At 40.4% G+C, this 17,439-nt stretch overlaps 1 protein-coding gene across 2 annotated transcripts in view; it reads left to right on the forward strand.

Annotated features, from left to right (window-relative positions):
- Nucleotides 1-17,439, forward strand: part of VWF (von Willebrand factor) — a 229,350-nt gene that overhangs the window by 192,515 nt on the left and 19,396 nt on the right. For both annotated transcript variants that reach the window (XM_056797289.1, NM_001246274.1), the window contains 4 exon segments: nt 1,370-1,474; nt 3,200-3,405; nt 7,842-7,991; nt 13,164-13,274. In XM_056797289.1, the coding sequence (XP_056653267.1) occupies nt 1,370-1,474; nt 3,200-3,405; nt 7,842-7,991; nt 13,164-13,274 (572 nt within the window).

Genomic DNA, 17,439 nt, shown 5'->3' on the forward strand with positions numbered 1-17,439 from the left:
CTGGGGTCATTCTCTGAAGCACCACTCATGATGGCAGGCTGGATAGCTCATTTCTGAGACCTTGAGGGTTTTGGGGTATCTTTCAAATACTATTGCTTATGAACCCACTTCTGGTACGTTTCCCACTGTATCAATTGCCATGTACCATCTCTTAATATCAATTGACTTATTAACATCAATTAGCTGTTAAAAATTATTTACCGAGAAAATATAGCAAAAATCTAAATATAACCACATCCCAAATTGGGGGCCCACTTTCCTTTACCACTCTGGTCCTGAGAGAGTGCATTCAGACTTTAAGTAGTGACTACTTCTGCAAAGCCCACTTCTGGGTGTGGCATAGTTAATAGACCAATTGGTCTCCTGCTTTAAGGGTGTGGTGTTTCAGCTGCTGAATTGATTTTCTGCTGGGTTGAGTGAAGCTGGTAGCCCTTGAGGACTGGTTCCTCATTAGACCTGGCTGCTGCAGCTACTTGGCAGACTCTGCCATGGCTTGAATTGCTGAATCTCTAGTGGATCTTCCAACCTTTCAAAACTCAGAAAGTTATTTGGTTCATTTTGTTTCCAATACTCATTCATTTAAGTTCAAGAGAGAACAAAGAGAAAGAAAGAGCAGCCACGTGGGCAACTGTTCTTCCTGATGTTACTATTGTCCATATCCCTTTTCTCACCTGGAGGCTCATGGCATTTCTTCTTCCTCTTCACCTGAAACCTCTTAGAGACAGAGAGACAGAGAGACAGAGACAGAGAGACAGAGCTTTCCTCTATTTCTGCCATTTTTCTACACATTCTGTTTTGGCTCAGCAGAGAGTTACAAGACTTTTCATCACCATACAATAAATAGATAGGAAACAGAGAATTTATATTTATGTTTTGAAGAGAGGAAGAGATCTTTTATTATTCCTGTTAGAAGCAGGCTCACCAAATCGCCACATGAGCTGGTACTTGTCAAATTCTGTTGTACTTTTTCTGAGGACCGGTCACTCATGGGACAGCCATTCCCATCCCTCATCCCATTATATAGCCAAAGGTAAGATTCAAGCCAGTCTTTGTTTAAATGATTGGAAAATCCAAATTGATAGTCTCAATAAGTTTTTAAACCAAATACTATGCTTTGAATATACATATATATACATATATTTGAGATTTTTTGTAATTAGTCTTCTTTTATTTGTTCTTTTTTAAGTATTAGACTATCTTATCTTTTGCCATTAGATTGCTAGCTTTCTAGAGACAAGATATAGATGTTTTTGCTTCCTTCAGGAATGGATACTGAATACTAGGTCCTAATCCATTGATTGTTTCAATGACAACCTCTTAATATGATTGTGTGTTTCTGCTAACTAGAACTCTCTCCTCTTTTCTTCAGTTTGTGACCCAGGGAACTGCGAGCTGGCCCCTATACCTCACTGTGAAGATGGGCTTCAACCAGTGTTGACCAACCCAGGGGAATGCATACCGAACTATATCTGTGGTAAGTTAGCCAAATGTCAATCTTTTTTATGGGGAGGACCATGAGTTATGAGACAGGGATTACCTGAGGTAGTAATTAGAGAGCAGGGAGGAGGACTTCTTCATGGGAAGGCTAACATTTCTCAGGCATGGAAGAACCAAGATTCAAGACTAAAGGAAAGCAAATGTAATCTGAAGAGCAGGCTAGATCTGAAATCTGAGTAACTGTGGGCCATACGTATTTAAGGGATTGAGATGAATATATGGCTTAATTGCTAATTAATAAATTTAAAGCTTAAGGAATATTCTGAAGATTAGGAAGTCAAATGCAGCCAATTGTCCAAACTTGAACTGTTTCCTGGAAGCTTGAGTCATTTTATTCTGGAGGTTTGTGTGCCCCTACCCTAGCTAGCTCTGAGGTTCTGTGTGGTCCCCAGGAGCCTCCCTCCCCTTCCACCATCTCTTATGCAGCTACAAGGTAACACCTGGGTAGGGTGTTGAGGTTTCTATACATGAGACTGTTCATTGTTCTTCCCACTGTATCACACACATTGCCTTCTAAAGGAAAGTGACACAAAAAGAAGTTTAACATTTCCAGAGGACACTTACAAGCTATATCACAGTCATATGGTGAACTGCTATGCTCCCATGCAGGGGACTGATGAGAGAGATGAATTCTCTCCTCTAAAAATTTTACTTTACCCCCTTCATCTTCTGTCTTTGGCTCCCAGTCAAATAAATCTACTCTGAGAATTTGCAAAGACTTGACTTCTGTGGATTGGAAGCATTATTTAGACACAGGGTGAGAAGAAAATGAAATCTCTTAGGGAATAGAAATCCCCAACCCAGAAGAATCCATGCTGTTAATTTAGATATTGGTTTTCCTGAAGAATCTGTGTTTGGATGGTGGGAGAAAGGTATTTTTTGTTTTGAAGGAGGACACAGAGCACAGTATACTGGGATGGAACTTGGTATTTGAAGGATAGTTTGGAACTTGGTGGTTCAGATGATGGGGACTGGTTATATAGAACATGGGATGTGGAAAAGGAGTGAAGGGAAAAGGGATCAGAAATATACAGGCAGAAATCTAGGACTATGAATCGTATCAAAGTCACAGTGCAACTCTGTGGGGAAGTTCAAGTAACTGATCATCTTGAAAAATAATTCTTGTTGGGGGAAACTAGGAGGCACAGTGGATAGAGGGCTAAACCTGGAATTAGAAGACCTTGGGTTCTAATCTGGTTTTAGACACTTCCTAGATGTATGATCCTGGGCAAGCCACTTAACTCCAGTTAAAGTAGCCCTTATAACTCTTCTGGCTTAGAATTGGTACATAGTGTTGATTTTAAGACAGAAGGTAATGGTTAAAAAAATAATTCTTATTAGGACATATTGTTCCAAGTGCCTCCAAGGTCATAGAGATACTTGATGTAATATCACTGAACCTCAGTAATGTCCAATAGGACAGAGATGTTATTGAGGGTGAGGAAGAGAAGAGTTTTATGTTTTCAATTTTGACTAAAATATTTTCTTCCCTGAAGTTTAATTTCTCTTAGATCTTGTTTAATTTCCTTCAGGCTATGAGTTGGAGAGGTCTGTGATCATTTATATCACCTATTTAATATTTCATCTGAGCAAACTCTCTGCTGGGTCTTTACATTATTGTCATATTGCCAACCATCCCTGAGTGAAATTCTCATTAGAGGATGACCCCAGTGGCATTTCCCCCGTGTGTCCATCCTTTCAGCCTGCAACAAGGAGGAGTGTAGAAATGATCCTATCCCTTCATGCCCTCCACACCGGACATTGACTCCCCGGAAGACTCAGTGTTGCACCGAGTATGAGTGTGCTTGCAGCTGTTTCAATTCCACTGTGAGCTGCCCCCTGGGCTACCTGTCTTCCTCTATCACTAATGACTGTGGCTGTATCAGTACCACCTGTATCCCTGACAAGGTAAGGTATCTGCAGCTTTTGTGTTCCTAATGCCCAGAATCTGTTTTTCCTGGTCTGATTCATTGGTCTCTAAATTGACAATATCATATAATCAGGATCTTTGGGTTCTGTCCCTACCTTAAAAAGAAGGTCAGTGAATCCAAGTACTTCTGTGTTCTTGTGGGAGACACAGAATAAGTTGAAGAGAGGGTCCTTGTCCAAGGAAATTAAAGCCTAGTCAAAGAGGTAAGCACATGGACCAGTTAGAAAACAATTGATTTATTCCTTCATCTGTTAATTACTGAGTGCCTGCCATGTGCAAAGCACCCTCCTGTTGGAGACACAAAGAAGTTGTTGTTATTTTTGAGTAGTTTCTGACTTGTTAGAACCTCATTTGGAGTTTTCTTGGCAAAGGTGGTTTGTCATTTCCTTCTCCAGCTCCTTTTATAGATGAAGAAACAGAGGAAAAGAGAGTTGAGATTTGCCCAGGGTCACCCCGCCAGGGAAAGAAGTCTTTCTGACTCCAGGCCTGGCACTTTATTCACTGTGCTCCCTAGCTGCCCAATGACAAAGAAGTAGAACTCATTTATTGTCCATATTGTACTAGATTTAAAAATGCTTAATAACCTAGTGCAATATAGACAATAAGAGACAGCTATGTGGCACAGCTGGGCCAGAGTTAGGAGTACCTGAGTTCAAATGATGACTCTGTCTCACTCCAATCCAATTCATCAACAAGTCAGTGACATTCCTGTGATGTCAATGGGTTTCTTTGAAAAAGAAGGTTGACCAACAATATCATAAAGGAGAATTTTTATGGATTATATTAAGAGTAGTCCTAACAATGTAGGCATTTTCTTTTGCTAGGGGAACCTCACCTTCATCACAGCCATCCTAGGTTGTCATCCACTATTTTGCTGACTGTTTTGTGGAGGAGAGAGGAGAGCGCTCATTTTGTGTGGCCCGAGAGGGCCAATGCAGAGAAGTTCTAGAACAGAAGATTGCAGCTCAGTAGAATGAAGAACTTGGTAGTAATGGAGTGGTTTGCCTTAGCTCATTGTGAATTCCCCCTGTAGTCAAGGTCCTTGACATTTTTTTTGATCACAAGCCTACTATGGATCTCTTCTTAGAACAATGTTTGTTGCTTATTTATAATTAAGGGAAAAGCCAAATTCCAGCTAGAAGTTAGTGAAAATAAAACTATCATATATTTCCTATCCACGTCCACAGACTCTCTGAAATGTAACCATTTTTGAGAAAAAATGTCCTGCTCTTCAGACCAGATGACCAACTAGTTATCCTGCTTGAAATTCAGGAACAAGTAGCCCAATATAAAAAATAACAACTTATTTAGATACTACATTAAGATTTAGAAACAGCAAGACAGAGTGCATAGGGTCTTGTCATTGAAGCTAGGAAGACCTGAGCTCAAGTCCTGCCTCTAACACATGTTAACTGTGTGATTTTGGGAAACCCAATCAACTTCTCTATGATCTAGGCAACTCTACAATAAGACTACAGGTTGCAGAGAAGGTGCTGATCTGCACTGGCAGAGAGAGTTTCTTCACCTGGGAGTCCCCTAAACCATTGAAATCACAGCTCCAGTCCCTTTCCTTATCCCTACATTAAGATTTACAAAGAAATAAGGACAGCTAGGTAGTGGATAGAACACTAAGCCTGGAGTTGGGGGAACCTGGGTTCAAATCTGTCCTCAAACATATTCTAGCTATGTGACTCTGGGCAAGTCACTTAACCCCAACTGCCAACCCTTGTATCTCTTCTGTCTTAGATAAGGGTTAAAAAAAAGATTTCTGAAGAATTTACCTCACAACTCCCCTGTGAGAAAACTAGTGCAAGTGTTAATATCTTAGTTCTGAAGATGAAAAAATAGGCTCAGAGAAGTTGTTTGACTGGTCTATAGTAACACAGCCCATAAGGACTAGAATCAGGATTCAAACTCACATCTCTTGCTTTCAATTCTGATGCTCTTTACTACATTATGCTACCAAAATCTGATCGACAACAGGAGAACTTGGAAGGATTAATTGGATACATGGGACTATGTGACTATATAATTGGATGAAATTGCCTAGATACAGGATAATAGACCCAGAGCTAAAAGGGACCTGGAAGCCACTTATTCCAATCTCCTAATTTTAAAGATGAGAAGTAGAGACCCAGGGATGCCTAGGGACTTGTCCATGATCACACAGCTAGTAAGCAGGAGATGCAGCATTTGAACCCAGGATTTATCACTGTACTAAGATGCCTGCATCCAGTGTGGGTTAGAGATTTCAGGAAGACCAATAGTAGGGAGCTAAGGAGAGGAGACAAGTGAAGACTATAGGCAGTGACTCAGTTACTTTTGTTCCTTTTCTTACCTTCTGTCTTAGTACTAATTCTAAGACAGAAGAGTGTCAGGAGCTAGGCAATGGGGATTAAGTAACTTGCCCAGGATCACATCACTAGGAAGTATCTGAGCCCAGATCTGGATCCTTCCATTTCCAAGCTTGGTGCTCTATCCACCATGTGACCCAGCTGCCCTAGTTGCTTTCCCCCCTCTCTAGCCAAAATGTTTCTCTTCTGGTTAAAAAGAACAACAGAAAGATTGGAATGAAATTTAATGAAGTCAGGTGGAACTTTCCCACTACTTGGCAGTCCTTCTCCTCATGCCCTTCTTTTGGTCAAACATAATAATACCTGCATTTGTAGAGCATTTTAAAGTTAAAAAGTCCTTCATTTACATGATCACATTTGATAATGGCCTGGCCCAAAGAATGTAGGAATATGTATTGAAGAAGCAAGAGGCAGATGATATATGTAAGGCTTCATAAAAGAAGCGCAAGATCTCTGATTATGTTCTCAGTGTCAAAACCTGGAGAAAAGAGAAAAAAGAACTAGAGTGCTGAATTTGGAAGGGACTTCTGATATCATCTAGTCCAACTTCCTAATTTTATAGATGGAATAGTTGGTGATTTATAGATGTGGGTATCATTATGTGATTTATAGATGATGTGAGCATCTAGGTGGCACAATGGAGAGAGTGCTGGGTCTGGAGTCAGGAAGATTCATCTTCCTGAGTTCAAATTTGGACTCTGACACTTACTAGCCAGGTGACCCTAGGCAAGTCACTCCATCTTGTTTGTCTCATTTTCCTCCATCTATAAAAGGAACTAGAGAAGGAAATGGCAAACCACTCTAGTATCTTTGCCAAGAAAACCCCCAAATGGGGTCACACAGAGTCAGACATGAGTGAACAAATAGAACCCACCATCCTCATTTTATAGATGAAATTGTTGATCTCAGAGAGCTTAAGTGATCTATTCATGGTCACATAGTAATTATCAGAGGCAGAACTTGAATCTGGGTTTTATTGACTCCTTAAATGAAGGTTTATTTCCTATGACACATGGACTCACTAAGTAGGAGAATATGCCTCATTCTTCTCTGTAACCCTCATATGTATCTAGCATAGTATCATACACATATAGTAAGGCTCTAACAATTTGATGGATAACTGAATGACAAACTCTCAGAATTTTACATTGGAAGGGATCTCAGTGACCATGAAATTCAACCTATATCTGATCTCTATGAGAATATATCTGAAAAACAGTCATGGAGCTTACATCCTGCAATGAGGGAAATGCTGACTTCCTTAGGCAGCCCATTTTACCCATGGTTAGCTCTAATTGTGAGGAAGTTTTCCTAACATGAAGTTGAAATTCACCTCAGTGGAATTTTTACATTGCTCCTGGTTCTGTCCTCTGGTGCCAGACAGGACAAGTCTAAGCCCTCCTCCATATGGCAGTGAGTGAGTGAGTGAGTGAGTGTGTGTGTGTGTGTGTGTGTGTGTGTGTGTGTGTGTGTGTGTACTGTGCTAGTCAGGGTCAGAGAGGATCATCTTCACAATGGTGGTTGCTGAGTGATAAAAATCCTTGAAGAGAATGATCATGTTCCCCTGAGTCTCATTTTTTCTAGTCTCACTGTTCTTCCTATGACAGAGACCCAAGACTTTCTGCCATCTTGGTTTTGCCTTCCCTTGGATAATTTTCAATTTATCTATGTCCTTCCCAAAGTGGTGCCTAGAGTTGAGTGGTCTGACTGCATCCAAATGAAGAAATGAATATTTTGTAACTGATTCACATGCATATTCCTTCTCTCCAGTTAGTCTCTAAGCTCCTTGAGGAGAGCAACTATGCCGTGACTTCCTTTCACTAAAAAGTTTACAAACCACAGTGAACATACCCCATAGAGCTCTGTAGGGTTACTCATGTGCCCTTTTCAGGAGGAAGTTTGGGAGACACAGAAAGTGTGACATTTACTTTCTCTTTGGAAACTCAGACTAATGGTCTGTCTGTTGCCTTTGAAATGTAGCTAACTTGATTGGTTAAAACTGTTTCATCTTGCCTCTAGCTCATTCAAGGTATAAACAAGTTGAAACCTTATGTCTCCAGGTTTGTGTGCATCATGGCACTGTCTACCCTGTGGGGCAATTCTGGGAGGAAGGCTGCAAAACTTGTACCTGTACTGACCTGGAAGATGCTGTTGTGGGTCTGCATGTGACTGAATGTTCTGATAAGCCTTGTGATGAGAGCTGTCAGCAGGTAAGTAAGGTGCCAGGTGGGTGCCTTTGGGCTGGGGAAGGAAACCCTTATAAAGAGAAGACTCTAAGAGGGGAGAAAAAAATCCTTGTACTGAACACCATATACATTTTCTGAGTTAAGCATCATTTTTTAAAAAACCCTTACCTTCTGTCTAATAATTAATACTATGTATTAATTCTAAGATAGAAGAGTGGTAAAAGCTAGACAACAAGAGTTAAGTGACCTGCCCTGGGTCACCCAGTTAGGAAGTATCTGAGGTCAGATTTGAACCTAGAACCTTCCATCTCCAGGCTTGACTCCACTCCCTATCCACTGAGTCACCTAGCTTTCTCCTCAGCATCTTTTTTGACACCAGCCATTAGAAGGATAACGTGATGTGCTGGGCAGTGAGAGAGGGACATAAAAAGCTTGAGGAGCTAAGACTAAGACTGGGAAATGGACAGTAGCTAGGCAAAAAGCAACCAGATCAGGGAAAGAAATTCCATTGTATTCAGCACTATGTAAACCATCATTCAAATTTTGAATCAGATTCTCCTTGAACTAAAGTTCTACTCTGCTGGGGCTTTGGATGTGACTAACTTCTCAGAGGCTACCTTGGGGAGTTGATAAACTCTGGCAGATATTATCAAGCTGAAGAGGCTTCCTGGGCATGTTCCACAATAGACTGTGTATTTGGTGTCTGAAGACCAGACTAGGCAGATTCAGAGCAGACTCTCATCAGTCAGTTAATAAACATTTATTCAGTGCCTACTATCTGCCCATCACTGTGCTGGGTGAGGGATGTTAGAAAGAATCAACAGATGTGGGCAATAGATTGTATCTAGAACATGAGAGGAGAAAGGAATAGCCATGTTAGGAAGGAGGTAGGGATTGGAAGGAAAGATGATGAGTTTGACTTGGGACACATTGGGCTTAAGGTGTCTAAGGGACATCCAGAATAAGATCTCTGATAGGTGGAGGCAGCTAGGTGGCTCAGTGGATAGAGATCAAGGAGGTTCTGGGTTCAAATTTGGCCTTAGACACTTCTTAGCTGTAAGACCTAGGACAAATCACTTAAACCCCATTGCCTAGTCCTTTTTATTTATTTAACATTTTCTCCCTTGGAACCAATACATAGAATTGATTCTAAGATAGAAGGTAAGAGTTTAAAAGGAAAAAAAAGATATCCTAAAGGCATTCAAATGTATTTGCTAGTTGATAATTTTTGGCCTTGGAAGCTCATAGAAATCATCTGCTAAGGTGCAAAGGGGTTGAGATCTATCCAGTGGTGATAAAAGTTATCCCTCTGAAATCATGGATCTGCTGAAATATTGAAGTTTAAGCATAAACCTCAACTAGTTCAGAATGAAATGGAAAGGCTGGAAAAATCTGGGAACACTCCCTTTTCTGTTTCCATTCCAGGCAGCTTTTTTCCCTCCTAGGCACTCCCTGTCCTAGTCCCTCCATCTCCTCACTCCCCAACACTTTGACATCAGTGACTATTTAATTTTTGTCTTTTCTCTAACACCTGACACATAGAAAGTGCAATGAGAATATAGAGGCTCTTCCAGTCCCAAGGCCTTTAAGTCAATATTTGGGAGACCCCATTTTGAGTCAAATCTGTTATTTAGAAATCCCAAGGAAGAGAAACTATTAGGGAAAATGGTTTAAAATAAGTTATTATGTAAGATTTTATAATAATATTATGAAAGGAGTAGTGGATAACAGGAGCTATGTACACATTGTGGTTGTTTTTATAAATGTTACTAATAAGGATAACAGTGGGGAGGTGGGTGACAACAGCACTGTGCCATTGGGGAGAGGAAAAAGGGGCCACCCTAGGCCAGACAAGGGTGATTCTTGCACTTAGCCCAACAAAGAGCTGCTCTTGTTTTGTTCAGTGCCTTGGAGAGCACTTGTATTGAGTTATTTTGCTCTATTCTCCAAGGTGAAGGTGATCTATATGGACCCATTTGTAAAATGAAGGGATTGGTTTAGCTGAGCACTGACATCCCTTCCAGCTCTAAGGTTCTATGTGATCTGATGCCATAGCTCCAAAAAGGTTAAGGCCTTCTCCACCTTGGGTAAATCATGGTCCCGTTCTCTGCCTCCTTTTCCCCATGTGGCATGAATGAGGATGAGAGTTGGTCCCAAGGAGATGTAGTGCAGTTCGGTAAGATCTCTTGAGCTCACGAACTCCTCCAGAGGATGGCACATTAACATGAAGTATAATGGGTAATTTCTCAGATAGTCCCAAGGCTGGGGGAGTATTGGGAGATCAGAATGTATCCTGCATGCACGTACCTCTGAACATCTGTGGCTGCTCACTCCCTCGTGAGGACTTTGCTCTGAGACCAGGCATAGCTCTGGGTCCTTCTTCCTTGGCTTCTGACATACACAAAGACGTCATTGCTTAAGTAACTGAGACAGTATGGTTCAGCATTAAAAAAAAAAAGCATGGAGGCAGAGGATCTGGCTTCAAATCCTGCCCCTTACCTTATGATATATGTGACCTTCAGTAGTTCACTTAAAATCTCCTTAATATCACCACCCTAAGCCTCAGTTTCCTTCTTGGTAAAATAAGAGGATCAGATTAGATCCCTTCTACCTCTAACTCCATGATCTTATGGTCTTTAATGGTATGTATCATTTTGTACTTTTAGGGGCAGATATCAGAATACATTTCCTCAGCAAAATTGAATAATCCTAATATAACCAACCAATCAATAATCACTAAAAAGGCCATCCAACAAGCATTTATTAATCACCTATGATGTGCTGTGTCAGGTCCTCAAAAAGCTGACATTTTATTAGGGCAGAGAAGTGTGATTAGCAGAAAGAAATCCAAGGTAATTTCAGAGCAGAGGTCCTAGAACTTGGGGAGTTCAGGAAAGACCTCACGTAGATGGTGGCACTTGAGCTGAGCTGTGAAGGAGGTTAGGGAATCTAAAAGCCAGAAGTGAGATGGGAATGGAGGGAGATGGAATATCTTGTGTTAAAGGATCTCGAATGGGCAGTATAGTCATACAATAGAGTTCCTGAAGTGGAGTGATGCTCAATAAGTCTGGAAAGGGAGGTCACATAAACACCTGGGATGCTAGGTCATCAGACAAATAGACAAAAATAAAGACCAGGCCACTTCGTTCTTATTGAAGAATGGGCTCTATAGATCTCTAAACGGGTTGGCTCTCTGGAGGAAGAGATTGGCTTGATGTTTTCTCACCTTTCTCTAAGCCATGCCCTTATGAAAGGTGGCACTGAGAGCTTCCTTAATATTTTAACCCTGGTCTCAGGTTCAGCTCCTCATGTTGCTGACGCTAATGAAGGAGTCCAGCTCTTCCCCAGGGTCTGTGCGGCAGGCACTGCTTAGCTTTCTCACCTGAGATCAGAGAACAGTATATAGTTTGCATTCACGGGCTGGGACACCTAAGACCCATTACTGGGCTAATGTTGCTGAGCTTAAGGTATAACTTGGGGTGAGAACTCATTTCTTTTCCTCCCCTCACAAAACCAAAATGTCTGTGGTATTTAGCCCTTTGGAAGAGAAAACTTATGGGGTGACATGATACTTTTAAGTTTGAAGACCTAGAATGTGGAAAACTTGCTCTGGTTGGCCCCATTGAGAAAAGAGCCAGCAATGGGTAAGAGTTATAGGGAGGAGTGTTTCCTGACAATTGGATGTCTTTGTTCCAAAGGGAAATAAGGTAGTGAGTTTCCTGTCTTTGGTATTCTTCAAGTAGCGAGCTGGAAACTTTTTGTTGAGCTTATTTCATAGAAATTGAATGCTTTAAATACAGGTTGGACAGGATGACTTTTGAGCTCCTTTCCAACTCAGATTTTCTGGCTTTCCCACAATCAAATTATCTTATCTGAATGTGAAGCTCTGCCAATTCCCCTTTACTTACTAGTCCCTCCTTAACACTTGCATATGGTGAAAATCATTATCCATAGTTCTGGGTAATCATTTACTTATTTTTGTTCGATTGTCTGCATGTTCTATTCATTCAAGTCAAACTACCAGTCATTTATTGAGAACCCCATGTAAATAATGCCCAATGCTAAGTATTAATGGAGGATTTAGAGGAGTATAGGACATACTCCCTGTCCTCAGAGAAGTTGCAGTCTATGGGATGAAAGGAACCAAAAGGTGTCCTGAAACCCAAGGGATTTATATGATAGATATCAAATGAATGACATTGATATTAAATGTGGGAACTAATAGGAGGGGAATAATGCTATGGGTTAAGATGATTAGAGAAAGTTTCAGGCAGTAAGTGGTATTTGAGATGAGATTAAGGGGCAGGCAGGTGGCTAAGTGGCTTGAGAGCCAGCCCTAGAGACAGGAGGTCCTGGGTTTGAATTCAGACATTTCTTAGCTTTGCGACCCTGGGCAAGTCATGCAACTCCCATTTGCCTAGCCCTTATTGCTCTTCTCTCTTGGAACAATACACAGCATTGATTCTAAGATGGAAGGTAAGGTTTTTTTTTTTTTTTGTAAAGAATATGCTAAATTTGAGTAAGAAAAGAAGAGGGATCTAGTATTCTCAGTGTTGGTGAGAATTGTCAGTGTTGGGAGCACTAAGAGGTACTAATGGGCACAGTATATTTGAGGATACAAGGCAGACCTGCAACTAGTGATTTTGGCACCTAGGGTAACCAAGACCCTAATAACCCTAATTGAAGTAAGCAGTACAACAACTGATTTATCTTTAAATCAACATTGTAATTTTTAATGTGAAGATCGTTGATGAATGAAGACAAATTCAGTTGAATGGGAGGGAGATGAAGTTACTGTTGTGATTTAGGGGCAGCATCTTAGAATTGGAAGGGAAGTTGAAGGTTGCATGGTCCAGCCTCATGTTCAGGTAGGTGGACCTTGAGGATAGTAAAGATGCTGATGGCTGCCATCCAGGATTTTCTTTGTAAACCTTTAGCTTCCACAGATCTAAGTATAAATGAAAAACACTGACATTGTATGTATTTTGAAATTGCTTATATAATCACATGCCACTCTGCCTGATAGAATGTGAGCTTCTTGAGGGCAAAGGACCATTTTGCTTTTGTCTTTGTCTCTCCAACATCTAGCATAGTTTGGCATATGTCAGGCATTTAAGGAGCTTCTTGATTGGTGAGAATACTGGGTTGCTACTTTTATTCCTCTTGTTAACATCTCCTTTTTCCTTTTCTCTCTAGGGCTTCACCTATGTCTCTCAGGAAGGTGAATGCTGTGGGAAGTGCCTACCATCAGCCTGTGAAGTGGAAGGTGGCTTCCACCGGGGAGACTCAGAGATTCACTGGCAGAGTGTAGGTCTTGGGTGCCTTGGGGCACGAGTTTGAAAACATGGGGATTGAATTGGGAAAAGGTTTACTTTTTCTCTCTTCCTTTTTTTTTATACTTGGTACAGGTACAGGTAGCATTTTACCTTCTGAAAGAAGTAAACTGTCATTTGCCTTATGTTCTCTCTCAATAGTATGACTGTGAGATAGTTAGAAGTCAGGACCAATGGAATGAAGAAGATAGTAAATGTAGGGGCAGGTAGGTGGCTGAATGGATATAGAGCCAGTTCTGGATATGGGATATCCTGGGTTCAAATCTGGCCTCAGACACTTACTAAAAGTGTGATCTTGGGCAAATCACTTAACCCCATTGCCTAGCTCTTACCACTCTTCTGCCTCAGACCCAATACTCAGTATTGATTCTAAGACAGAAGGTATGGGTTTAAAAAAAAAAAGACAGGGGATTTGGGGGAGGCACAGCTGAATGTTGTAGGAGGAATGTCCATAATGGATCAGGGTGACCTTTACTTGGGGTATGTGAACATAAACCCATTTTAAATACCCCTAGATACAGAGGAAGGGATACTATTATTATTGGTATTGCCCGTTCTAGAGATAAAGAGGCTAAGTGTTGAGAATGGAGGCAGAGTGAGGATTGAAGACTATAATACTCTTTCAGTCTGGATTATATTCCCCAATCCTCCCCCTACTCTCTTTAGCTCCCTTATTCTCAACACTCACTCTGTTGGTTAATTTTACTCTAGGAGGGTGCTTACTGAGTTTCAGGGGGCTGACTGACAATGACTATGATATATGAACTAAAGTCACCAATAATGTTTATTGAATAAAGACCCAAACTAGAAAAGAGATTATATTTGACTGAATTTCCAACATGCTATTCCCAGAGTCCTACAAATATCTACAGAGAGGAAAGAAATGTGTTTCATTCTGTTTTCTAGGACCAAAACTAGTCTTTGGGATAAACCTGAGTTCAGTTGGATTTTGGTGTTGGTTTTATTAACATTGGAGATTATAAAGATAATTTTAGCGTTGTGACTTAAAATCTAAATTTAATTGGTCATCAGGGAAAATCCAAAATAATAAAATACTCAAGTCAGCTGGACATTTATGGTGATTTAATTGATATGGTGGAAAGAAACTAAGAAGAAGGGAGAAGGAAAGGGTGAAGGATTTCTCCTGCCTGGCTTGTATTGGGCGGGAAGATTAGGGGATCTAGAAAGTAAGGTTTTGGAGGGTGAAGGAGGAAGGAATCAGCCTGAACTCCAAAAGGGCTCAGCCAAGATGCCTGAGCCTGAATCAGCTCAAGGGCAAACTCATTGCAAACCCAGACAAATAGCTGCCACCACACCAAAAACGCTTAGCATGCTGCCAGCCAGAGTTGCCTCTCTGGGGAAATGAGAGAGAGAGAGAGGAAGTGACGTGCCTTATATAGATGGTTTTACAACACTTTCCTGTGTCTTATCTGTACCAATGATTGCTTAGCTTGACTTAGGAAAGCCCAGGGGTCTGTCCACTGTTTCTGATTTGTCATTTGCTAGCACATGCCCGTGTAATGTGGGTGTGCACATTACTGGGTGCTAGACCAAGCAAGATAGAGAGAATCTAAAAATCACAAGATGTCAAATCAGAGCTAGCAGCAGCAGCATTCTAGCCTTATCAGATTAAAATGTAATTATGAACTATTTGACAAAATTAAATGAAAATGCAATTGAACACAGATCAAGTCAATAAGCCTTTTGCAGTTGAATGGCCCTCCTTTCTACTTGAGTTTGACTCTACTGGCTTACATTAACATTTACCTAACCCTTATTACAATATAAAGTGTTTTCACATACATTTTTATTTGATTCTCATAACCTGGAACAAATATTATTTTATTTCCAAAGTTACAAATGATCTCTTACTTGACAAATCATGGAATCACAAAATTTAAGAGTTGGAAAGGGCCTCAAGTGGCCACTTAATTCAATCCATATGTGAAAGGAATCTCCTCTCATACATGCCTGACCAATGGTCATCCAGCTTCTGCTTAAAGACCTCCAAGGAGAGAGGGTGGGAAACCCACCACTTTTGAGAAACTCACCACTCCTAGAGATACCCATTCCATTTTTGGACAGCTTTAATTATTAGGAAGTTTTTCTTGACCTCGAGCCTAAACCTGCCTATTGGCAACTTTCATTCATTGCTTCTGCTAAACAGAACAAACCTAATCCCTTCTCCACAGGACAACTCTTCAGACATTTGAAGGCAGTTTTCATGTTCTCCCTCTTTCTTTGCTTCTTTAGGTTAAACATGCCCAGTGTCTTCCACCAACTCTTATATGCCATGGACCCAAGTCCCTTCACTATCCTAATTGCCCTCTACTGTAAACTCTCCAGTGTATCAATTTCCATCTTAAAGCATGGTGTCCAGGACTGATTACAATATTCCAGATCAGCTTTGACAAGGGCAGAACACAGTGGAACTATCACTTTCTTATTCTTGGAAGCTAAATTGTATTAATTTTTTTTCTGCTGCTACTTCCCATTGCTGACTCATATCAAACTTGCAATCTACTAAAACCCTCTGCTTTTTTTCAAAACAATTCCTATCTATCCATGCCTCCCTATCATATACTTGTGGAACTGATTTTTTTTGGCCCAAGTGTACAATGTTATATTTATTCCCATTACATTTTTATCTTATTAGATTCAGTCTCATGCCCTAGCTTATCAAGATCAAGCTTTTAGACTCTGATTCCATTATTGATTGTTATCTCAGCAAAGCTGATGAGTGCACCTACCAGTTATTCCTGTATCCAAGTCATGGATAATAATGTTATACAGCACAGGTCAAAGAGGTACCATACTAGATACTTGTTGCCATGTTGATATTGCACTATTAACAGCTACTCTTTGAATCCAGCCATCCATTCAACTTTGAAATAATCTAATCTATGTCTTTCCACCTTTACAAGAATTGTTAGAGATAGTTTGGAAAAAGTTTTGATAAACATCTTGGTAAGCTACATCCACAGTATTCCCTTCTTTATTAGTTTAATTGTACAATTAAAAAGGGAAATGAAGTTTCCATGCTTTGAACTATTCTTTTTTCAAAACCTGACCTTCTTTCTATTCCAAGGCAGAAGAGGAATAAGGGCTAGGCAGTTTGGGTGATTTGCCCAGGATCACACAACTAGGAAGTGTCTGAGGACAGATTTGAACCCAGGACCTCCTGTCTCCAGGTCTGACTCTCTATACATTGCCCTGATGTGACCTAATCTTGATGAATTCATACTGACTCTTTTTTTATGAAAAATTATTTTTAAAAAGCACTTAACTTTTATCTTAGCATCAATACTGTATATTGGTTTCAAGGTAGAAGAGTGGTAAGGGCTAGGCAATGGGGTTGTGACTTGTCCAAAGTCACATAGCTTGGAGGTGTCTGAGGACATATTTGAACTTAGGACTTTCCATCTGTAGGCTGGCTATCAATCCACTGAATTACCTAGATGCTCCTATATGGACTTTTTATACTCACTATTTCCCTATAAAGATGTTCACTAGTTACCTTTTTAATGATCTGCTCTAGTATTTTCCCAGGAATTGAAGTCAAGCTCACTGACCTAAAGTTGGTAGACAGACTCTTTTGTTTTCCATTTCTTGAAAGCTGGGACCCTTTCCATTTTCTATGATCTTTCAAATATCACTTCTAGTGGCTCAACAATCACATCTGCCAGTTCTTTTAAGATCTAAGTTAGTTTATCTGGGCCAGGTGATGTGAATTTATTAAAGGAACTAGGTTCTTCTACTATCTCCTTACTTATCAGAGATCTCAACACCCTGTTAGTCATCAGTATTGATTTTCAAGAAAGAAGGAAAGCTACTCAACAAATAGAAAAAAGTCGCAAGCAGTTTTATTATCAAAAACAGTTGACCTCCAGGGCATCAACTGCTATCAACCCATATGCCTACTTTTTAATCTATGGAGATTAGAGATATGGGTTAAAGATTATATGCCTTACACTGCATTTTTGTGTGTGGATAGTATAAGGAAAGTCTGCATGAGGAAACTTCATCTAACAATGCAATCAGCAACTTCTCTGAAATTTATATTCTTGGAGAGTTGCCTGGAAAACTGAGAGATGAAGTGATTTGCCCAGAGTAACACAGCCAATATGTGTCAGATTGAA

Source organism: Monodelphis domestica, chromosome 5, assembly GCF_027887165.1.
Source record: "Monodelphis domestica isolate mMonDom1 chromosome 5, mMonDom1.pri, whole genome shotgun sequence".
Lineage (NCBI taxonomy): Eukaryota > Metazoa > Chordata > Mammalia > Didelphimorphia > Didelphidae > Monodelphis > Monodelphis domestica.